At 40.8% G+C, this 21846-nt stretch overlaps 1 protein-coding gene across 4 annotated transcripts in view; it reads left to right on the forward strand.

The window, feature by feature from the left end:
* CFAP46 (cilia and flagella associated protein 46) overlaps positions 1-21497 on the forward strand; it is an 87659-nt gene extending 66162 nt beyond the window's left edge. For 3 of the 4 annotated variants that reach the window (XM_083505908.1, XM_083505909.1, XM_083505910.1), the window contains 18 exons: positions 15-155; positions 980-1159; positions 2268-2438; positions 2978-3075; positions 5046-5221; positions 5923-6119; positions 8251-8363; positions 9211-9404; positions 10181-10345; positions 10789-10859; positions 11748-11808; positions 12518-12553; positions 13324-13423; positions 15950-16062; positions 17111-17192; positions 18206-18342; positions 19263-19346; positions 20867-21497. In XM_083505908.1, the coding sequence (XP_083362034.1) occupies positions 15-155; positions 980-1159; positions 2268-2438; positions 2978-3075; positions 5046-5221; positions 5923-6119; positions 8251-8363; positions 9211-9404; positions 10181-10345; positions 10789-10859; positions 11748-11808; positions 12518-12553; positions 13324-13423; positions 15950-16062; positions 17111-17192; positions 18206-18342; positions 19263-19346; positions 20867-20997 (2250 nt within the window). In that variant the 3' untranslated portion in view covers positions 20998-21497. Of the gene's footprint in view, positions 1-14; positions 156-979; positions 1160-2267; positions 2439-2977; positions 3076-5045; positions 5222-5922; positions 6120-8250; positions 8364-9210; positions 9405-10180; positions 10346-10788; positions 10860-11747; positions 11809-12517; positions 12554-13323; positions 13424-15949; positions 16063-17110; positions 17193-18205; positions 18343-19262; positions 19347-20866 lie in introns of those variants that run through there. The other variant, XM_083505911.1, reaches the window with a different exon arrangement.
* Positions 21498-21846: the final 349 nt, after the last annotated feature.

The raw sequence follows: 21846 nt of genomic DNA on the forward strand, positions 1-21846 counted from the left end.
TTTGTGATGGACAGGAGGAACCTAAACCTGTCCTTGAGAAATCCCCCACACCAGAATCAGAAGCAAAATGTGATGAAAGTGAAACACCAACTCCGGGTTTGCAACTTACCAAAAAACAGCTTGATGATTACAGGAGGAAAGCAAGTGAATTAAGGGTACATCTATGTGATAACCTAAGTACTTTATACACACACACACACACACACACACACACACACCACACATATAATAAATTCTAAGTTTAGGACATGCCAGGTCACTACTATAAAGACAGACAGTGAGGGAAAAGTTTTTAGGACATTTCCACTTCACTGTAGAATATTTTTATAAGATAACACTTAAAGTAGAATTTTAGTTAAGAAAGTAAAGAGTAAAGAATTTGAACAAGCTGTGGAGGAAAAAGCTAAAAATTTATTTGCTGCTAATTTTCCATTTTTTGTATTTGATTTCTTTGATTTCTTGGTATGTTGGTTTCTAAAACTCTGTTCTAAAATGAGATGAAAATAAGAACTGGACCCTTTCCTCTCTCTTTTTGGAAGGTAATTTTAAAAAAGGAATATAAGCTCATATTGATCTTGCAGTTCTCATATTAATCAATTTTAATTACTTTGCATCGCCTTTTCATCACTTTCCTCATTTATAAAATGTTTTGTTGCTGTATTTTTGTTCCATGGATGAATAGTCAGAAAAAGGAAGCCCAACAGGAACATGCATTTATTTTGAGCTAAATGGAAAACAAAATCTAATAGAGCCCTAATAGGATGCTCTGAGGGACAAAATAGCATAACTGGGAGCCCAGTTTGAAACTCTCATTTTATGCCCATTTGTCTTCTCTAGAAACATTTAATCTTTTCCATTAAAAACTGTTATATGAGATCAGAATGTTCTATCTTCTTTGAAGTGATAAACTACTATTTATGTTGGATTTATGTAGTTTTAGCAATATTGAAAACATAAGATTCTGATCTTTGCTATATAGAGGAAACAGACTTGGACCCAAAGATACCTGTTTCAGTCAACGGAGGTTTTGCTGCAGAGCATTAATGTTGCAATGAATAATAACATGATTGATATCCTGGCTGCTGCTAGCTTGGAAATGGTGGAGTGCTTTGGACGATTTGACTCCGTTTCAGCAAGCCAGTTTTTGGCCCTTTATCAGGTGAGACAACAGCTACTTCAATTAGCCCTTTAGTACCATAATCGACCAAGTCAATCTTAAAAGTATTAAGAACATGTGAATTCAGACGGTGATGTTACTAAATAAAATTATTTATTTTACGTGGTGGTTTCTATTCCCGTGTGATGTAATTATTACTTTAAATATGTAGCAAACATAAATTAAGTCTTGTGCAATCGACTATCAGTGGTTCAATGTTTTGGAACATGTATTTTGGGGGCTGTGCACCAGATCCGACCAAATGCTAGATCCCAAAATCAGGCTGACTCAAGTCAACCCAGGATTCAACCAAATTGGGGTGTGGCATCTTTGGATCACCCTGAAGTTGGGTTGGATCCATCTGGAGCAATCCAGGGCTGTCAAAAGGGAAGGGCAGCTTGGTGACGAGGAGAAGGAGGGAAAAGGAGACATTCAGATAGCCCCCAACCACATGATTAATTAGTGAAAAAGTTCCTTCTGTTTTCCTAAAACATTTGCTGAAGCCCTTTCCCATCAAAAATGACTAGCTGAAAACTCCAGTTTATGGCATTTACATAATTTAAACAACTTTTTGAAAATGCTTTGTGTGTTTTGTCTCTTCTTGTTGTCTCCTTAATCTGCCACCTTATCAGGTACTTGACTCCTCCTTTAATTCTCCCCTTAACTTCTGCCCACCCTGCCCCTCTTTGTAAGATCAAAGCAGATCAGTCAATGGTAGCCAAACACCCATTTTTAATTTGTCCATCCTCACCCTTCAACCCTAGTGATGTTAATTTAGCTCAGCCAATCACTTGCAGAAGCTTAATCACCACCAGTACTATCCCTTCCTTACACCAATAGCTCCTTAGTCAACTATATAAATATCATTTAACCAGGTGTGAGGGTGGGGAAGCGTTTCAGTGAAGCACATTTATGGAGAGATCATTCCACAGAAAGAAGCTGAGTAGCTGAGAAAACCCATTCTTGGTATTTTGATGTCAGGGCTTCTTTACTGTGAATGTAAATAATCACCATATCGGGGCCACTTCGTTTAATGCTTTCTTGAAAGGGTTTTCATTAGAAATCTGTTTTAAAACATTTGCCAAACTAGACTTGTATTAAAATGTTGCAGAGCTGTTCAGCATCACTGATGATGAAAAACATCCTGCTAGCAGCTACCCTGAACACCAGCAAATCACAGCTGGCAGCGATGCTGCATCTGCAACACCACTTGCAACAAAAAGGAGATGTTACATGCAGTCTTCTAAAAAATGTGGAGCACAGGCTGGCTGCAATCTCAAAGGTAACTTGGTCAGTTAAAATAAAATTGCAATTTCTCATCCAGCTAGGGATTTATAGGACCCGAGAATGATCCCTAGCTGCAGTGGAACACCTGTTTGCAGCACATATGATCATTTATTCTCTTGCCCTACAAATTGTGTGTGTGTGCTATATATATTGGAATATAAAGCATGTAAGAGCATTAAAAGTTGGAGGGAAGAATTAAAAAGCAGTGATAGATTGTCTGAGCCAAATTAACATTTTTGCAACTCGCTCTGTTTTTTGTAATGTACGTTTTCTAATACACTGTAGTTCACAGATAGCGCTGCAGACTACTGCGTTATGACGAACTGGGCTCTCAGAGCTACTGCCCTCCTGCAGCACCATCAGATGGTTAGGAGCAGGAAGAAACTGAATCACTGACGTATATTTTACAAAAATATAGCTAATAAGAATTCTACAACCCAGCCATGCTACTACTTTGACACTTTGTCATGAAAAGATTAAAGCTACGCTTTAAACGGTCTGAAAATTTATTCACTGTTACCTTTTTTTGCATAGGCATGGGGAAATCTTTGCATTTCTCCACAACACTTTAACATCATGAATGAATTACCACCAAATTTTCATGTAATGATTCTCCAGCATTCAGAAGACAGGTATGAATATAGGTTCTCATGTTGGCACTCTTTTGCAATACAGTTGCAGTCAGTGGAGTGATGGTGCTTACCTGGCCTCCAGTCACCACCAAGGGGGGGGGGGTGTGATGCCAGCATGGTGTAAATGTACTAGCAGGAGTGCCGGATTGGCTCTGCTGTTGCATTAACACCATGCTGGCACTGCCGCCACCTCACTCCTCTTTCTTCTCGCACACCAGAACAATAGCAGAGGTGATTATTTCGGGAAAGCAGTGCCCCACCAGCCGTTGCGGTTAGAGTATCTGTTCCATATGCCATTGCTTTGGTGCATGCATAAAATGTAACCATGACAGGTTAGTGCAAGTCATAGTTTGTTACTTCATCCTGTTTACGATCTCAAATATCTAATTTGGTTTAACTGGTCAAGCCCTGTTCTCTGAGGCTGTTGGTAGAAAGATACCAGTAAAGGCTGTTTGTCGTCTAGCAAACAGGCGAAGCATGGTTAGCATAAATCAGCTTTTCTCAGCCTGGTACTATCCAGATGCTTGGGATTACAATTTCTATCATCTCTGACTGGAGCTCCTGAAAGTTGTTCAGCAAAACATCAGGGTGGCACCAGGTGGGAGAAGTCTGAGGTAAACCATGGCTTCATGTTCTGGTTTGTAGCCAATCCTTCACCATAGCAGTGTTACCCAAATCTTACTCATATTTAAAGGAAAAGATACCATGGTTACGTATTTCATTTTTATAGGGCCATGCTCTTCAGCTGCTGATTCAGTAAAACATAGTGATTATAGTGTAAGCAAAGAGAAATAGCTGTGCCTGGCCTTTGTTAGAATCAAACCCACCACTGAACATCTGTCTGTTGCATCCCAAACTGCTTCTTGGCTTCGTCTGTGCACTCATACCATTTCAATGTTGCTTTGCCACTCCTGTGACGTCTTTTCCTTCAGCAACTTCCAGCAGCTGCTGTGTACCAGCAGTTTTAACTACGTATGGTATATATGGTTGTCTCCTGCACTTCAGGTCCTTTCCCACTTTGAAAAGATGGGTTTGAAGAAAGGTGCATTTGTTTTCACATGTTTTGAAGATAAGGTGCTCCCTGTTGGATGACTACAGTTAACAGTGATAGTATTTGAGGATAGTATTTTTCCTCTGGCTTCCCACCATTACATTTTCTTTCTTTATTTGCATTCTTTCCATTTTTATTTCAAAGCTGGGAAGTGTGTAACAGTATTTCCGATCCATTATATTTCGCTATGAATGTGAAGAAAGAGGTTTTTAAAAACATGACAGAAACCATCCACCACCCATTCCACTTGAGCACCTTCTCCCAGTTTTAGTTGTTTCTGCTACTCTGGATTCCTTGCCTTTCTCGAAGGAATTCTCCTTCCTTCCCCAATAAATGCAGGGGAAGTAGAGTTAAGGCTCTCAAAAATGTAGCACAGACTTTTTCAAACTACACACAGGTCCCACTATTAGAACACTATCTGTGATTTCAGACACCCAAACATAAAAATTATGACCAAACGTTGCTGATTCAGAGTTTGCCCACTTCCTTCCTTGCTTGTGCAATATGGTGGCAGCCATTTTGCGGAAGGAGCCATGGATAGAGGAATTGGGCAGAGGGATCGGACAAATCAATTTATCCCTTTGTCTCTTCTTTCCTGTTTGGCTGCAGCCATTTTAGGAGGAAACCATGGCGGGAGGGGAGAGAGAGATCACAGATTAGAAATGTTCCCATAGGAAATAATAGGAATCATCAGCTCATTCTGTAAACACTCGCCTAACAAACGATTTGTTGGAATGCATTGTTTTCGGAAAGCGGGACATGCACATACATATAACCTACTATCATTTGGAGTATTGAGGTAGTTAGGTACTTGCATCACATTCAGTTATAAATTTTATGTTGGATAAGAAGGGAATAAGGCATTATCTGAGGGGAAACGGTCTTTTGAAAAATTTGATTTGATTGTTTTCTTCACTAGATCTTACTTGTATGGCGCACTACTTGAGAAAGTGAAATTGGCCAATCCAAAGGAACAAAAGGACCACAAGGAAAAGGGTGGACAGCAGAAGGAAAAGAGTGGGCAGCAAAAGGAAAAGAGCGGGCAGCAGAAGGAGAAGAGTGGGCAACAAAAGGGAAAAACTAACCAGCCAACTTGTAAGCGTTCCTAAGAAGTGCAGATTCAATTGTGGTTCTCTTTTGTTGGGCTGGACTGAAACTTCACACATGAATATTTGGGGCAAAAATGTCCTATTTTTGAGGGAACCAAATTATGCCCTTGAAAGCCCTCTTCCACTCAACTTTATTTGCTTTGTGGTTGGCAGCAGCTCCAGCTCCACTTTTTAAAGTGCACCTTCTAGCTAGGAACAGTATTCTCAGCCAGCTGGAGGATCGCGTCATGAGCATGATGAAGTCCCAATGCCACCTGCCCATTCAGAATGAGGACACTTGCTCTCCCCTCAGTTTCTTGCTGAAACATAGAAATATTTTGCATGACCACCAAAAAACCTTTAGCCCTAGGTAGTCTTGCGTAGAAATACAACTCATCCTGTGGAATTAAACCATTTGAATTCCTGGTACAAGTGTTAAATTGGTGCCCATAGTGAAGGATTAGGATTGAGTCATCCCAACTCCATGACTCATGTATCCCCAACTTATCTTGGTTCACAAAGGTTATAACATCACCTAATTTATTTAACACTACTACCACTGCTGCAGTAATTCACGCTCTCTTATTCCTGGATCCTTTCTGTATGCCTGGATATGGAAAATGAAGATGCATTGCATGTTTTAAAAAATTACAATGCACTGCAAGTGTCAAAATGCTTTTAATAGGTTTGTATTTTAATTTACATCAGTGCAGGCTAAAATTGTGCGATCCCAGGTGAATTCTAATACTTTGATGAATTTGCTGGAGAAGGTAAAGGTTTTGAAAGATCAAAGGATGAGGAGTCTTCGGAGACAACCATCACCAGAGAGAAGCCATGAAGACAAAAATGAGTTTCAAAAACTTCAAGAATCAGTCATCAAAGTAGAAACAGGAAGAAAAAGTACTGTAAGAACTGCACTTGTTCATATTGGTGTTTTCACACCTGATGTACTGAGATAGTAATGTTTAATAGCTACTTTTTCCTCTTGTGAATATAGCGTAAGTTGTTGTCCATAATAATTTCACTAGTGTCAGCTAGTACCCAGACAGATGAGTGGGGTATAAATAATATAATTATTATTTTTATTATCCCTAGGGCATTGCTCTTCAACTGGGGAGTCTGTTGTGGAGGTTGGGGAGTGATTAACAAAATCAGTCTGGGAATAGCCCCTCAGTCACACAGTTTAGGACATTCCACACCTCTCCTCAGTAGAGTTTCTTTTTCTTTGAGAAAATTAAGGGGCTCACTTAAATATAAACTAAACTTTAATAATAAATAATAATAATATAATATATTTTATTATAATGAATATAAGAAAGAAATAATAAGCAAAGTAATGATAATGAGAGAAACTAAATACAACAACATGAGGCAAGTCTGAGGCAAGAAAAAAAGAAAAGACAGTTGGTCCCTCTTATTTGAAATTTAACGGAACATAATGAAGGGAGGGGCTGATTCCGGAGCATGACACCCAAGCTCCGCCCACCAGATACCAGACATTCCACTGATCAAATTAGGCCCCAGAGTTCTTCTTACAGAATCAGAACTAGGGGTGTCATCTGATTCTTCACACTGGTTCGGATCCCAGTTTGATGCACTCATCACCTGCACCATTTTGCTGCAGTTCCCACTTTGCTATTTTTAGCTACCGTATTTTTCGCCCTATAGGATGCACTGGCCCATAAGACGCACCTCGTTTTTTGGGGGGGGAATGAATAAAAAAAATTATTCCCCCCCCCCCAGCCACAGGGCTGGGGAAGCCCGAGCTTCCCCCGACCCCAGCCCACAGAACAGGCTGCTGCCCGCAAGCCTTGCAAGCCCGCGGGAACTCCCGCGGGGCGCGCAAGGCTTGCTGACACCTGCGCGAAGCACGGGGCATCCTCCAGAGGGCGCCCGTGCTTCGGGCTGCTTCCCGCAAGCCTTGTGAGCCCGCGGGAACCCCCGCCGGGCGCACAAGGCTTGCGGACATCTGCCTGAAGCACAGGGCATGCTCCGCAGCGCGCCCCGTGCTTCGGGCTGCAGGCTGCCGCCCCAAGCCTTGTGCGCCCGGCGGGACCTCCCCCCAGGCGCACAAGGCTTGCGGACATCTGCCCAAAGCACGGGGCATCCTCCGGAGGGCGCCCCGTGCTTTGGGCTGCAGGCTGCTGCCCACAAGCCTTGCGAGCCCGGCGGGAACTCCCACCGGGCTCGCAAGGCTTGCGGATAGCTTCCTGAAGCCTGGAGAGCGAGAGGGGTCGGTGCACACCAGGCTTCAGCGAAAGCCTGCATTCGCCCCATAGGACGCACACACATTTCCCCTTCATTTTTGGAGGGGAAAAGGTGCGTCCTATAGGGCGAAAAATACGGTACTCCGAATCTGGCCTTTTAGCTTTTAGAAAATAATGTTGTTATTAATGACGTTGTATTGAATACTGTTATAATGTTATTACAAAAATACATACATGGGACTCAATGAGACAGAAGTAAAAGTAAATACAAACTGGTTGAAAGTCCAGTTGCAAATCCGCTGCAAGCAAGACTTCATGAAGAGAGCAGCCAAGCAGACTACAGACCAGTCCAATGCCTGGTCTGCCTGTAGCGAATTCCACCACCATCTTTAGTCAGGACCCACCATTGGGTGACAGCCGGATCTAAATTCAGTCATAACGGCAGCACTGCCTAAATCCTAATATAAAACAAACAATTAAAAATTGAGTATCCAAAGGTATGTTTTGGCTAAAGATAGGTCCCTGGTCCCAAAAGGTTGATGACTACTATTCTAGTCGATGATTTTATAAATATTACAGCTATTGCACCAGTGTTTTTGTTAGAGAACACATTATCAAATAAAATAACACATACATAAAAATAAGGTGTAACATTGTTTAAAGGTGATTGTTCAGTTTAGACCTGGGATAGTTTAAACGTTACTAAATTTTCATGACTGTTCTATTTCTATTTGGCTATTCAATTTTCCTTTCTGTCTTTGATATTCTTATGCCTTCTAACTATTTTTTAAAATCGATTAATCAATCACTGTTTTACTTTATATCATAGGAAACAGAAAATGAAGATGAAGAACATTTTATATCAGAATTCCAGGCTATCATGAAAGAAGTAGAAGAATATCTGAAACCTGTATTGTCACAATTTGATTTCTCTGAGCTGAGGTATTTTTTTCAAAAGTTTTCTCTAAAGTATTTGTTACATATCTTTAGGCACCAGGCAAAAACATTCCTCTTCTCCCTTTGGCTAATTAAACGATCTCTGGCCTTTTAAACAGTGGGGTGGGGTGTTATTATTTTGCTTGTTATTATGGTATGTATTTTTGTATTTTTATACTATAAACCACCCTGTGACCCTTGGATGAAGGGTGGTATATAAATTTAATAAATAAATGTTTTCCCCACCCTCTGAAGCAATTCTGATATAGTAAAGGAAGCTGACAAAAGCACAGTTGTTTTCATTCTGAACAAATAGAACTGCAAACAGGAATCTAAGAGGCCATTTTTAGTACCCCATTTTATAGACCATTACAAGAAAAACCTGTCAAACCTAATAAAATAAATTTCTTGTAGTAGTGCAGGAGCAAATCTGTACCGTAGGAGCCTTCTGTTTCCTCTGAAAAGACACATGTCAGACAATCTTTGGAACCTAATTTTTTCAGGCATTGGCAGTGTCACAGTTAGGTATCTTCGTCCAGTAGCCACTACTGCCAGTGATGTGCTTGGTTCATCTTGGTCCCTGTAGCACCTGCTGCCTGGAGGTAGAAGCATCATCTGTAATTTTATACCAATTTATTCAGGTCTTTGGAACCATCAGAACTATGCAAGTCTATGTTAACCTTAAGTAAAACTATAAGAATGCGTGTTTCTCTTGTGTGATAAAGCCAGGTGAGTTCTGCTTTTCCTGTTGCAGGTAATATGAAACAAACTGCAAGTATTTGATTCCTGTTACTGTTCTTTAAAAAATTATATGTTGTACAATATTTTTAAGACCTAGTCTTTGTCTCCTCAGGCCAAGTCCAGCAGTCTCTCCAGCTGATTCAGGAAAAGGTAAAGGTGACTCAGGTAAAACTAAGGCAGGTGACTCAGGAAAAGGCAGAAAAGGTAGTCCAGGAAAAACCAAAGCAGATGGCTCAGGAAAAGGCAAAGCAAGTGAGGCAGGGAAAGCAAAAACTAAAAATAAGGAGAAAGCCACTACAGCTCCAGGTATGTCTTAAGTTCTAAAGCATATATATAGCGTCAGATGATCCAATAAAATTATCTTCTTGATAAATAGTTTGCTACAAAATTTCAAAGTATAAAGTATTGTATTCTCAGGTTTGCATAAGTTATCTGTGATTTCTGTAATTATGCATTTTCAAAGGCAGATTGTTTTGTTTATATTTAACCATGATGACAAGCCATTGCATGCTTGTGAATCCTCTTCCCATTTCCCAATAGTCCATGCACGTTGGGAGGACAATAGAAATTTCCTTTCCTGGTTTATGCAAACCATAGGTTGCTCACAAACCAGAAACCAGAAGCCCCAATAATGGTTTCATCCTATGGTTTGAGCAAATTACAGATTGCTAGGTATGGATGAGGCAATGAACTATGGTTTGCCTCAATCTAGGAGCAGACACTTCTAATCTCCCCCCTTTGCATGTGCAAGAAGCAAGAGAGAAAGTGTACAAACCCAAGACTCAGTTTATTGTGCTTTAATGTAGCCATTATATTTGGGTGTAGAAAGAAATGTTTACTTCTGATTAATTCATGGCACTGGCTACCTCCGAACCAAGAAGTCCTATATTCTGCATGATTTTCCCAGGGGCTTCCCAAATGTGTGTGTGTGTGTTTAAAGACTTCATTTATCTCTTCATCTTAACTGGGGATGAAAACAGCGTCAGTTTATCTGAGCAGAAGCGAAAAATGCTTCCCATTTAAGAACAGTTGTTATTCTTTTATTGAGAATTATTTTTCTTCCCCATTTTTCCTACATTCAGCTGGCATTGAAGATATAGGAGAATGCATAATACTACTGGTGGACAAATGTCTTTTGGAATTTCCTTTGGAGGGTCTGAATATCTTTCAAGAAAAGACAATAAGTTCTGTGTCCAGAGACTTTTCTCTCCAAATGTTCTACAACCGCTTACATAAAGACGAATCAGGTACAGACAAGTTTATATATATTTGAAAATATAGTGTTAGATAGATAGATATAGACTTTGAATCCCTTTTTGATGTTAGTTGGTATCACGATAATATATTTTACATTTCTGCTTAGGGAGCAGCCTTGTACCTCATCATTAACTGTCTCAGCTTCTACAATTCAGTTCTACAATTCTACAATTTTATGATTCTATTATTCTTATGTAGAGACTCCTGTGAAAAAGTATTGTGGTGTTTGAACCTGTGTATACAATCAATGTTAGAATGCAAATGTTGGTTATCAGAAGAATTACTTGTAATAAGCCTTCAGACTATCTCTGTAATTCACATATATTGTGAGTATATGTCCAGAGAGTATGTCAATCTCTGGAAAACATTGCAGGGATTGGGGAGAGGGTGTCATATATTATTCTAAGGATGATTGTGCTTTTAACATTTTCAGAAAATGAGTTCAAAAAGGATGGGAAAAAAGAATCAAGACCAAAAGGTGAACACAGAAAGAGTATGAAAGTAGTAAGTATATATTTTTGACGATATCTGATGCATTTCTAAGCTGTATCATAATGCCCTGTTCAAGATACAAAAACTCTGCAACTTTCTAATAGTTTAATTTTAATTTTAATATGCATATTAGTGAAGCAGTTGTATTATGCATTGTGTTTGCATGTATCCTTGTTTCGTCTTGTTATACCTTTTGTTACAAAACAAGACCTATCAGTCCAGTAGGTTCTAGAACATGTAATGGAGGAAACACAATCTAGTCCTTCAGCTCAGGCCTCCAGATGGTTGGCCAGCTCTGGTTGGACTCCAGCTCCCATCACCCTTAGTCAGGGATGATAGGACTTGTTGTCCCACATCTGTTGTCCCACAGATTGTCCTCCCCTGCTTTAGACAGCAAGGTCTGAGATACGGAGGCTGTTTCTGTTCTTCCTCCTTCACCTCCCCTATGCATTCCTATTATGTCCAAGTCTTAATCTTAGGAAAGGGGCTACAATAGGAGAAAACAATCAACAAAGTCCTAACAAAGAGGGGGGGGATATAATTAATTTCTACCTTGGGCAGCCGTGAGCAATCCCTGTGCTTGAGAAGTAGTGTTGATCAGGAAATTTATTCATATTACTTCCCCACAATCACAACTGTGGCATGCACACTCTGACATGATTTTTGTGGCAACTGGGATCTTCCACAAAAGTTATACGCAGTAGCATTTTCCATGTTATTATGACAAAAACAGTGTTATGCGGTATTGATGGATGCTACTTAGGATTCCAGTCCTGAGCATGCTTGCCAGAGGGTGAGTCCCAATGGCGCTTATTAGGCTTTCATTCTGAGAAAAGAAGTTAAGAATTGTGCTGTGGGTGTTCTTTCATACTAAAGCTATGACTGTTTCTTATTCAACAGCCTAACCTTAACCGTGTTCTGCCACCCAACTGCCTTCCAATTGATATACATAATGTTAAATGTATCCTTTCAGAAGCTATTGATTAGCAAATGGAATACTTAAATCATGAGTTTTACATCCGAGCTGCCTGTTCCCTTGAGCTCAGCAATCGAGCCACATCACTGCTACTGTCTATGTCAGTTACTGAATCGTCTTCAGATCTAGGAAAGCTTGTAGGGCAATCGGACTGACTTCCCTATGCCAGCTACTACTACTACTGTTGTTGCTACTAAATTCTGCAGTATTGCAAGTGTCAAAGTGTATAGAAAGTGTCTAGCTTTCAGTTTGCTAACCTTTACAGTCGAGAGGAAATGGTGTGGAATTGGTGTGAGAGAGACCTTTGGACAGTAGAAAAGAATACTTGCTTTCTAGACAATACTTAAGCTGCAAAGATGGAAGGGAAGCTGTTTCATCATGTGAGAGGACTAAGGAGGTCAAGCAGTGGCCTTGGGAAAGAGAGCTTGGATGCTACTGACTTAGGAAGGGTAAAGAGTTTGCTTAGGCACAAAAGTGGGGGCCTGGTAAGCAGAAGGAGGGAACTGCTGGTGGTGATTTCTTCAGGGAAGATATCGAAAGGTGATACATTAGGATTGGATGCTGAGGGTGCCACTGGCTTTGTTTCTGGTTCCTGCACCTAATCGAAACTGGAGGCGGGGGGAGGATTTGTATGTAGTTAATTATATTTAAAATTGACACCCCTCATTTGCATGTTCTTAATGGTATGTCTCAGATGTTGTGGATCCATATAATGATGTAACAGAAAGAGGTAAAGTTTGTATATTATAACTTGTTTGCCATTACAATAGCTGTGGTGGAAAGCAACCTAGAACTCTGTTTTCTTTTTTTTAACACCACTGAAAACATTTTCTAACACTGTGCACCTAATATGTAGAAGTGGCTACAGTTTATGGCTGAAAGAGAATGACCTGGTTTTATTTTATATATGAAAGAAAGTCATTTTTAAAGGTCCTCTTTTCGCATGCAGAAAGCTCCATACGATAACTGTTATATCTGAAAAAGTTGGTGTTGTAGTCTTGCGTTGAACAAATCATCCTGCTGCCATAGGCAAGCAAGCAGGCTGGCAGAAGAACGACAGATCACTCTGAGCCTACTCCTTCAGCCTGCTTGGTTAGTGTGCTAGTTGTGGAAAGAGAAAAATCCTTCCTCTGCAACCAACATGGAAACAAAGCAGGCTAGCGGAGAAGAATCTAGACCCTCCTCTAATAGTCCACTGGGTAGAAGGCACCTAAAAGAAAAACTAAAAAACAAACAAACCCTACTCTCCTAAGTTGCTAGAAGCCTGCATTTCCAGTCTTCCAGTCTTCTGTGGTCAGCATGAAAACACAGACTACTGCCCTGTTAGCAGGCTAGTAACTTTTTTTTGGGTAGGCTACTAACCTTTGTAGGCTTATTTACAAAGCTACTGTAATACTCTTTTTAAAAGCTACAGCTGCTTAAAATTATACAGAGTGGGTGGGCGGGTGTGTAAGCACTGGAAAACCCTATGTTCCTAATGATAAAAAATTGTATGCTCAGAATCAGATAATCCTGCACAAAAATTTAAGACACTCCTAGAGAAATTTGAGCCGTTTACACTCCGTTGGGATGGAATTATGGGTAACACGCAATTTGCAAGGTATGTAAGTTTGTTTCTCATTAATTTTGCACATTATTTTTTTTTTTAGTACCTAAACAAATGCCTAATATGTTTGTTCATTTGCTGCTAGTAAAGCAGTCAAAACAAGGCTGTTGTGGGGAGGGAATCCAGCCAAAATTTAGTCGCTTTCAGGTCCCACTGATTGCAGTTTGTGGTTTAAGAAATTTTCCCATTGAAAAGAATGGGGCTTAAACTTGCTTGACCTTTGTGGTTTCTTAGTTTAGAAAAATGCTGAGTAAGGAATGACCTGGGATAGGTGGTACGGAGACAGTGGATACAGAGACATTTTTTCTTCCTTTTTCATTACACCAGAACTCAGGAACATCCAATGAAGCTAAACGCTGGAAGCTTCAGGACAAACAAAAGAAAGCATTCTTCACACAGCACATAGCTTAACTATGGAATTGACTCCCACAAGAGGCACTGGTGGCCACAAACTTGGATGACTTTAAAAGATTAGTCAAACTCAGCCCATAGCTGCTAACCCTGATGGCTGTGTTTTAGCTCAGTGTTTCCCAACCGGTGTTCCGCGGCACACTAGTGTGCCGCGAGACGTTGCCTGGTGTGCCGTGGGAGGGAGGCGGGCGAGGCGGGCGGCGAGAGGCGGGGCGGCGGCGGCGAGGAGAGGCCGCCCAGTGCGGGGCTCTCGCCGTCTGCCTGCCTGGCTGCCTGCGTGGCGCTGACGTCACGGGGCTGTAACGTGCCCCACATAGGCACACGCGGGGCGGCGAGCGAGCTCCCTCCCACATCCCATCGCCGCTCGCTTCGGCCGGCCTACTGGGCTGTCGCAGGCGGAAGGCCTGCGCATGCGCAAGGTTTTCGCGCCTTCGGGATTCCCTTCACGCCTTCCTCCTCCCGGGTCCTTGAGAGCGCGGGAAGCGGCAGCGCGAGACCGGCGTTGAGCCTGGTAGGTATTGCGCTTGCCAAGGCAGTCATTTGGGAAATGAAAACTTGCAAAGCAAGCAACCAGTTCAATCTGAAGTACGTGTATGCTTAATATCCTGTATCTGAAACCTGTTCTGCCCCCTCCCCCACACTTGGTGCCATTTTCATCTACACATGCAGCAGAGTAAGTTGACCCAGAATAGTACCAATTCAGATGGCAGATGGGAGAATGACAGTGCTGAATGCTTTCCCATGTAGAACAGTCCCTGCAAATAAAAACCTAGCATATTTGGAAGAGGGATGCTAGCCTAACCATTACCTTCTATGCTGTTACTATTTTTTTATTTTTTTTTACATAAGTAAAAAACTTACTATTTCATAATAAAGTAATTATAAAATACTTTCTTTGTGTTTATTTGATTCCTATTAAAGAGAGTTACTTTATATATAGTCAATATAGGCACAGAGTTAATTTTTTAAACATTTTCTAATGGTGGTGTGCCTCGAGATTTTTTTCATGAAACAAGTGTGCCTTTGCCCAAAAAAGGTTGGGAAACACTGTTTTAGCTCCACAGGCAGAAGCAGTCAGCAGTCAGCAGTCAGTTGCTGCAAACTGCAGGAGGGGAGAGAGCTTTCTTGCATTCCTCTTTCCATAAGCATCTGGTTGGCCATTGTGAGAATGGGATGCTGGGTTTGGTGCCATTGCCTTGATCCAGCAGGCTCATCTTACCTTCTTAAGCCCGAGCGTGTCAGTCCTTTGCAATAAAAATAACCAAAGGAAGAAAAGTAACAGGGAACAGTGGGCAGCTCCTTTCAGAATTTAGAAAGCACGTGCACAGGCATGCCCTTATACACTTAATACAGATACTCTTCCTATCCATAAAAATAGAATTCTAAATTATTTTCCTCTTCATGCACAGTTCGTATAGTAGCAGGGGGTAAGGTGGAGTGGGGTGGCAGCATTCACCTGACCGCCAGACAGCATCTTGCTGCTGCTTACTGGGAGATGGGGGACAGCCAGGTCAGTGCAGTGCAAGTGCCTCTCTGATGCTCCCAGTGGTGCATTTGCTCTGTGCTAACCTTGCCACTGCTTCCCCACTACTCCTCTCTGCCTCCTGATAAACAGCAGCAATACAGCCATCTCGAGGTCAAGTGAGTAGCCGTGCTCCACCACACCATCTGTTGTTGCTTTTCCAAGTACAGTCGTACCTTGGATCCCGAATGCCCTGGAACTCGGACGTTTTGGCTCCCAAACACAGCAAACCCAGAAGTGATTGTTCCGGATTGTGAATGTTCTTTGGGAACCCAAACATCCGATGGGGCTTCCGCGGCTTCTGATTGACTGCAGAAGCTTCCTGCAGCCAATCAGAAGCCATGATTTGGTTTTCGAACATTTTGGAAGTCGAACAGACTTCCGGAATGGATTCCGTTTGACTTCCAAAGTACGACTGTATTCCTGGCACTAGGGCACATAGTTGATGAAAACTGAGCATATTTCTTTAAATGTAATGTTTTCTAGAGCTGAGCTACTTAAAGTAGCAGAACATCATGCTAATGCAAATTAATAGCATACAGTGCAGACTAAAGTTTTGACTGTTCTTTTTTCCCTTCCCCTTTCAGTCAAGCAGACTGGGAATACTTACTGAACAACTGCAGTGCATTTATCTTCTCTGGACTGGCAAGATTTCTCTTATATACATTACTTGAAAGATTAGTTGCTATGAATATCCCAGGTGATTTTATGAAGCTGAAAAAGGCTGTTTGCTTTCCTTGCAGATCATAACAAAATTCTATTTACTCAGATTGAAATATGTGGTTTTATTATTACAAGTGTTAGATCAGCTTTCTGCAAAAGTTGTCATTCAAAGGTGATTTAATTTGTGGTCCCTGTGCAAATCACATTATTAACACAAAAGCTGCTGTAAGCATGGTTTCGTCTTACATAGCATAGGTAAAATCAGAAGCTTGGGCACCCAAATTGGACCTCATCCCCTTGTCAGCTTTTGTTTTTCTGGAATTGGGAGTACCACTGATGTAGGGAAGAAGGAGGCACAGCATGGGCCTCTCTCATGTGGCCTGGGAATTTTAAGGTGTCAGAAAGGAGCCATTAGCCGCTCCCACAGCATGAGATTTACATCAGATGGGGTACTTACAACCCTGTATTGAGGGGGGTCATCCCTTGAGGCACACTTTCTGAATAATGGAGCAAATTTCTGTTCCATGGAGTGGTCTTGGGATAATGTGCTTTAACAACTGACTGTTCAACACTGCACAGTTTTATTATATATTGATGGCAGTACTAGCAAGGCAAACAGTGAATGGCTGAGACCTGAAACAAAATGTGGCCCTTTGCAGTGCTCCCATTCACTGTTCCAATGCGTCAGCCATGCTTCTTCAACATTCTATATTTTGTTCCACAGCCACTGCACCAGGCTTTCTGTTACCTACCCCTGATTGGTCAGCATTCCACAACCACTGAGCATGCTCAGTCCTTATTGACTGTTAGGGAGTTGTTTCCTTAAGGTCTTTTATCAAGGTTTTATCAAATACTTCTTGAAACCTTGGGGTTCCCAATGTCCATCACTGCCTCCCCTGATTTCTGCCTAAATTCCACTGCCCTCATGTCACACACCATACCATTTTGGATAATTTCACAGGGGTCTGCAGTGAGGAATGTGGAATATTAAAGCCTTGTTAGACAAGCAATTTTCTGCTCATGTATCTTTGGATTGAAAATGCTACTAAAGTATAATATTCATATTATTGCTTCCCTTCCCACAGAGTGTCAATTGATGATACTTTCAGACCTCGTGCATTCAAAACCAAGTACTGCACGAGTGATAAACCTTGATGGGTTTAAAAGGTAAGAATGGCATAAGTTTTAAAGTCATTCTGTCCAAGGCAGTCCTCTACTCCAAAGTAAGTACCACTGAGTTCAATGGAACTTACTCCCAGGAAAGAGTGCATAGGATTGCAGCCTAAATTCCTCATTCTTTGCTGTCAAAAATGGCTGCTCACCCAGTCCCAGGGTGGGCGATGATTACAGCCCATCATGGCAGACTCTGGGCCCCAGAGAGCTATGTTAGGCAGGCAGCCCCCCGGAGTGATGAGTCTTTGCCGCCACACAGTTCAAACCAGCTAGTCCAGGTGGGTGTGGTAAGGGAGCAGACCAGAGTGGAGCAGGCTTTGCTTCTGTCTGCCCCCTAAAGGCCAGCTAAACCCGATCTCAGGATGACAGTCCCTATAGGTTTTATGCCCTGTTTCTCTCCACCTGGCTTGGGGCGGGGCCTGACAGGCTCCATAAAGAGTGCTGCTGCTGCTGCTGGGCAGAGAGGGCTCCGTTTTTGTTTTGTTTTTTAAATTGCTTTTATTTTTTATCTACGTCATTTTAAATTGTGATATTAATGCTGTCTTCTTAGTTTTAGATTTTATGATTTATGTGGAAATTGTTTTCCATTTGGTTGTGTACCTTTTGATGTGTTTTATTTATTGTTTATGACTTTTGTTATGTTGGTAATTATGCAATTCTTGTCATGTTGTAAGCCGCCTTGACCATTGTTTTAACTATGGAAAGGCGGCATACAAATAAAATGATGATGGTGATGATGATGATGATTTTGTATTTAAATTGTTTTTAAACTTATTTCTTGTAAGACGCAAAGAGAACTCTATAAAGATACTGTAGAAAATAAATAAAATATTTAATGCCAGACATGCTGGTGAGAAAAAGATAAGAAAAAATGCAGTTTACTTTCTATTCTTGTGAACTGATAAAATTTGAATGAACGGGTTTTGTCTCTTTTGTTCAGGTCATTTAAGAATGTCTGTACCTGTAATTTTCATTCATTGCATTTCTTTTTTCTTTTCTTTTTTTAGCTCTGTACGCCTCTCTCTGGAAAAGCCAACAGAGACAACAATCTTTCTGAGCCTTGCTGGAGTGCGTTCTGTCATAGCTAACCAATGGTATACGACCCTGGAAGAGAATGCGACAAAAATGGAAAGCTTATGTGAAAGTGTGTAATAGCAAACTTCATAAAACAGCTGAGCCTAATGCCTTTCTTGTCAATGGTGACGTTAGTGTTCATGCTTAGATGTGAACAAATGAAGCTTCTATACTCCGATGAAAATAGGGATGACCTATTCCATCATCATCATTTTATTATTTATACCCTGCCCATCTTACTGGGTTACCCCAGCCACTCTAGGCAGCTTCCAACATATATAAAAACATAATAAAACATTTAAAAGCTTCCCTATACAGGGCTGCCTTCAGATGTCTACTATAGGTTGTACTTATCTCCTTAGGTCACATAACTCCATGCTCTCTGACGACAATAGGGATATCCTACCATGCCCTCCAACATTTCTCCAATGAAAAGAGGGCCTTCCTAAGGAAAAGTGGGACATTCTGGGATTGGATCAGAAACCATGACTTCTGCTTCTGTAAATCCTGGACTGTCCCTGGAAAATAGGGGCATTTGGGGGTCTGTACTCATGAAAGGCCTAGAGCAGTGGGAACATGCTCCCAATCCAAATTTGTGCCTTGGGCTGGTTTCCTATTCAAAACTCCCCCAGCTTCTATTTGTCCCAAATAGTACTTACGTTTTGCAGCAAATAGCAGCTGGGGAACAACTTTTTGCAAGAAGGCAGGACCTTGATGTGATAAGGAACACATTCCAATTGGGGCTTCAGTATTGCTTTTTCTTGAAAACAAATGTGACCAATTTAACCTCAGTTCTTAAATGTGTGCATAATCTGAAGTATAGCTTGGTCCACAGGATTTCAAAAGGCCATTGATTTCAGTGGGCTTACATACACCTAACTCTGGTTAAGACTGAGCTGTCATTTGCAAATGTAGAAGAAAACTGCAGGTTCCGCTTCCGTGTTTTGTTTTGAGTGTGTTCAGTTATAAAACTACTATGTTTCTTTGCAGATTTTATCAAAGTAGGCAAAACAACTGGACAGGCTGTTCGTTTTATTCAAAGGAGTAAGAGTGCTGTGGATGAACCTCCTAAAAGTAAGATTTAAAAGTTTTTAAAATAAAGTACACCGACTGAAGTGTGAACAGATCAAAATCTTCCACCATTTTCTTCTCACCATTTTCTTATTTGATTAAAATGCCATTATATTGTTTATTACAAGCACCGGAACTGCTGAGCTTGCTGGTAGAAATGGTATCACTCTCATCTAAGCAGTTTGCTAACCTCATATTGAAGACACCAAGCAGGGTTTTAAAAAACACATACTGAAAGATGCATATATTTAAAAGAGTGTGTGTGAAAAAGAGAGAATGAAATGTCTCCCATAAGGAAGGTATTGTTTTTCCCCAAAGGAGCATATCTATACATAGCTCCAGTGCTAAGAACAGTTGCTCCTCTGAATACTGGGTTTGTGCTGAGCCATCAAAATAACCGAATTATATTTCTATACGCAGCTGTAATGCCAACGTTTTTCCTATTTACTTACTACAAAAAAGGACTCAAAGGTCCAAGCTAAATGTGACACAGGAGATCCAGAATTAGATTCTCTCACAGTTGAAAAGAAATTAATAGCAGACATAGGGGTCCCAAAGCAGTCCTTGACTGTGGCAGCAGAGAAGGGAGATTAACGCCATCCCTGCTCTCTGTTTTCCTAATTAAAATTGGCTCCTCAAACCTGTTATTTGCTGCACTGGGGGAAATGACTAGAGATACTTGTAACAGGAATGTTTACTTGTCACCAGTGACCAGAGGTTTCTGTAAGTTCAAGATGGGAAAGCCTTTTGCTGTCAAAGGTTGTTGGAAGCACATTTTCCCCCTCAGAGAATTCTGAGCACTGTAGTTTGTTAAGAGTCTATAACTGTTTCTCTATAAGGGGTAAACTACAGTGCCTTTAAAGTTATAGTATATATGTAGCCAGTAACAGTTTCTCTCTGTTATGGTTTCCCCACTGTTAACATTAGGATTATCTACCCTTTGATAGTATCTAGCTTTATGGCATTTAATTCAGACATTCTTTAATGTTTAGCAAAGTTTCTGGTCACTAGGTTATTTTATGTGCTAATTTTAGATCTGATTACATGCAGTTCTTGGGGATTTCAGTGCTTTCTGAACACTGGTACTGTATATGAAAAATGAATATATGGATAGGCAAGTGTATATCCATATATGGTAATGTATATATAGGTAAAGGTACCCCTGACTGTTAAGTCCAGTTGCGGACGACTCTGAGGTTGCGCGCTCATCTCGCTCTATATAGTCAGGACTAAAACTATGTTAAGAGTTGTCCTTCTCTACTATATGTAGCACCTGAACAGGCCTAAAGAGACAGGTATTTAAGCAAGTAGACATTAAAACTCTGGGCACCATTCAGCCAGTGTTAAGCCGCTTTAAATCCATTTGATGTCAATAGGAAAGTTGGGTTCATGTTTAAATCTCTTCCATTAGAAGCATTTGCTTAAAACTGCTTAACTTGAATAGGATCATGCTCTCGGTTTCTTTAAAATATCTCTATAGCTAAAAGAAAATTTTAATTATTTGTTCTGAACTGTGTTTCTAGCGGAGCTTGATGCCCCTGAGGACAAGAAAGAAGACCAGAGAGAAAGTCCCGGTGGGCTAGTGCATCCTGCCCCACACCCATCAGCTCTTAATACCGTTTTATATGGGCTGCCCAACATGATGTTTGTGTGATTCACAACCAATTTCTTTATGAAATATGGAAAGTATGGAAATATGGAGATCTAAATATGGTTAGATTGTGAAGCAAAACTATTTTTGCTGTAGAGTTTATAAAAGTTTGAGCTGTGCTTAGTGGCTCTTTTGAATTTAAATATGCATTAAATGTTTTTTTGCTATTGAATGTTTCCGATTTGCTCAGGGCTTTTCACTGCAGATTTTGAGGCCTGTTTTCCCCCTTATGTGTACTCACAAGCTAAATTGCATGTGTGAGACTACTACATGCCGCCATAGTACTATTAGCTGTACAAATAGCACTATACTGACACCTAGTGATCACAACAGTGCATTTCAAATCAAGTTTAGTATGCTAACCTAGTAGGGAAAGTACCTGTTTCTTCCAGTTTTGTATGCTTCAGTAACCATTCGTACAACCATCTATATTGACAGTAGCAGACCAACTGTGTAAATATAATGTATGTGAGGTTACAAATAAAGTATGCTTGTTGGGTTTAGACATGTGTGTCATTTATCTGAGCAATCACTGCACTTAATTTTAAGGCTTTGTTTCTCAACCAAAAAGAAATATAACACAAGGCCAGTTCTGGGGGAAATGTAGTGTGTCAGTCATTGTACTTTCAAAGATATGTCGCTGTTGGAAGCATTGCTTTGCATAGATGGATTCATATACGTTTTCAGAAATGATGTATACTTTATAACTTACAAATAACATTCAGTCGATAAGCAGTAGCATTGCTCTGCTGTATTACTTGGGTGCTTCTGCAGTTCAGTGAAAAAATGCATGTTTGGATGTACAAATAGCCTCAGATTTGAAGCTGAGCATCTGCAGTTAGAGGATCTCAG

Source organism: Podarcis liolepis (genome assembly GCF_965112155.1).
Source record: "Podarcis liolepis genome assembly, chromosome: 5".
Lineage (NCBI taxonomy): Eukaryota > Metazoa > Chordata > Lepidosauria > Squamata > Lacertidae > Podarcis > Podarcis liolepis.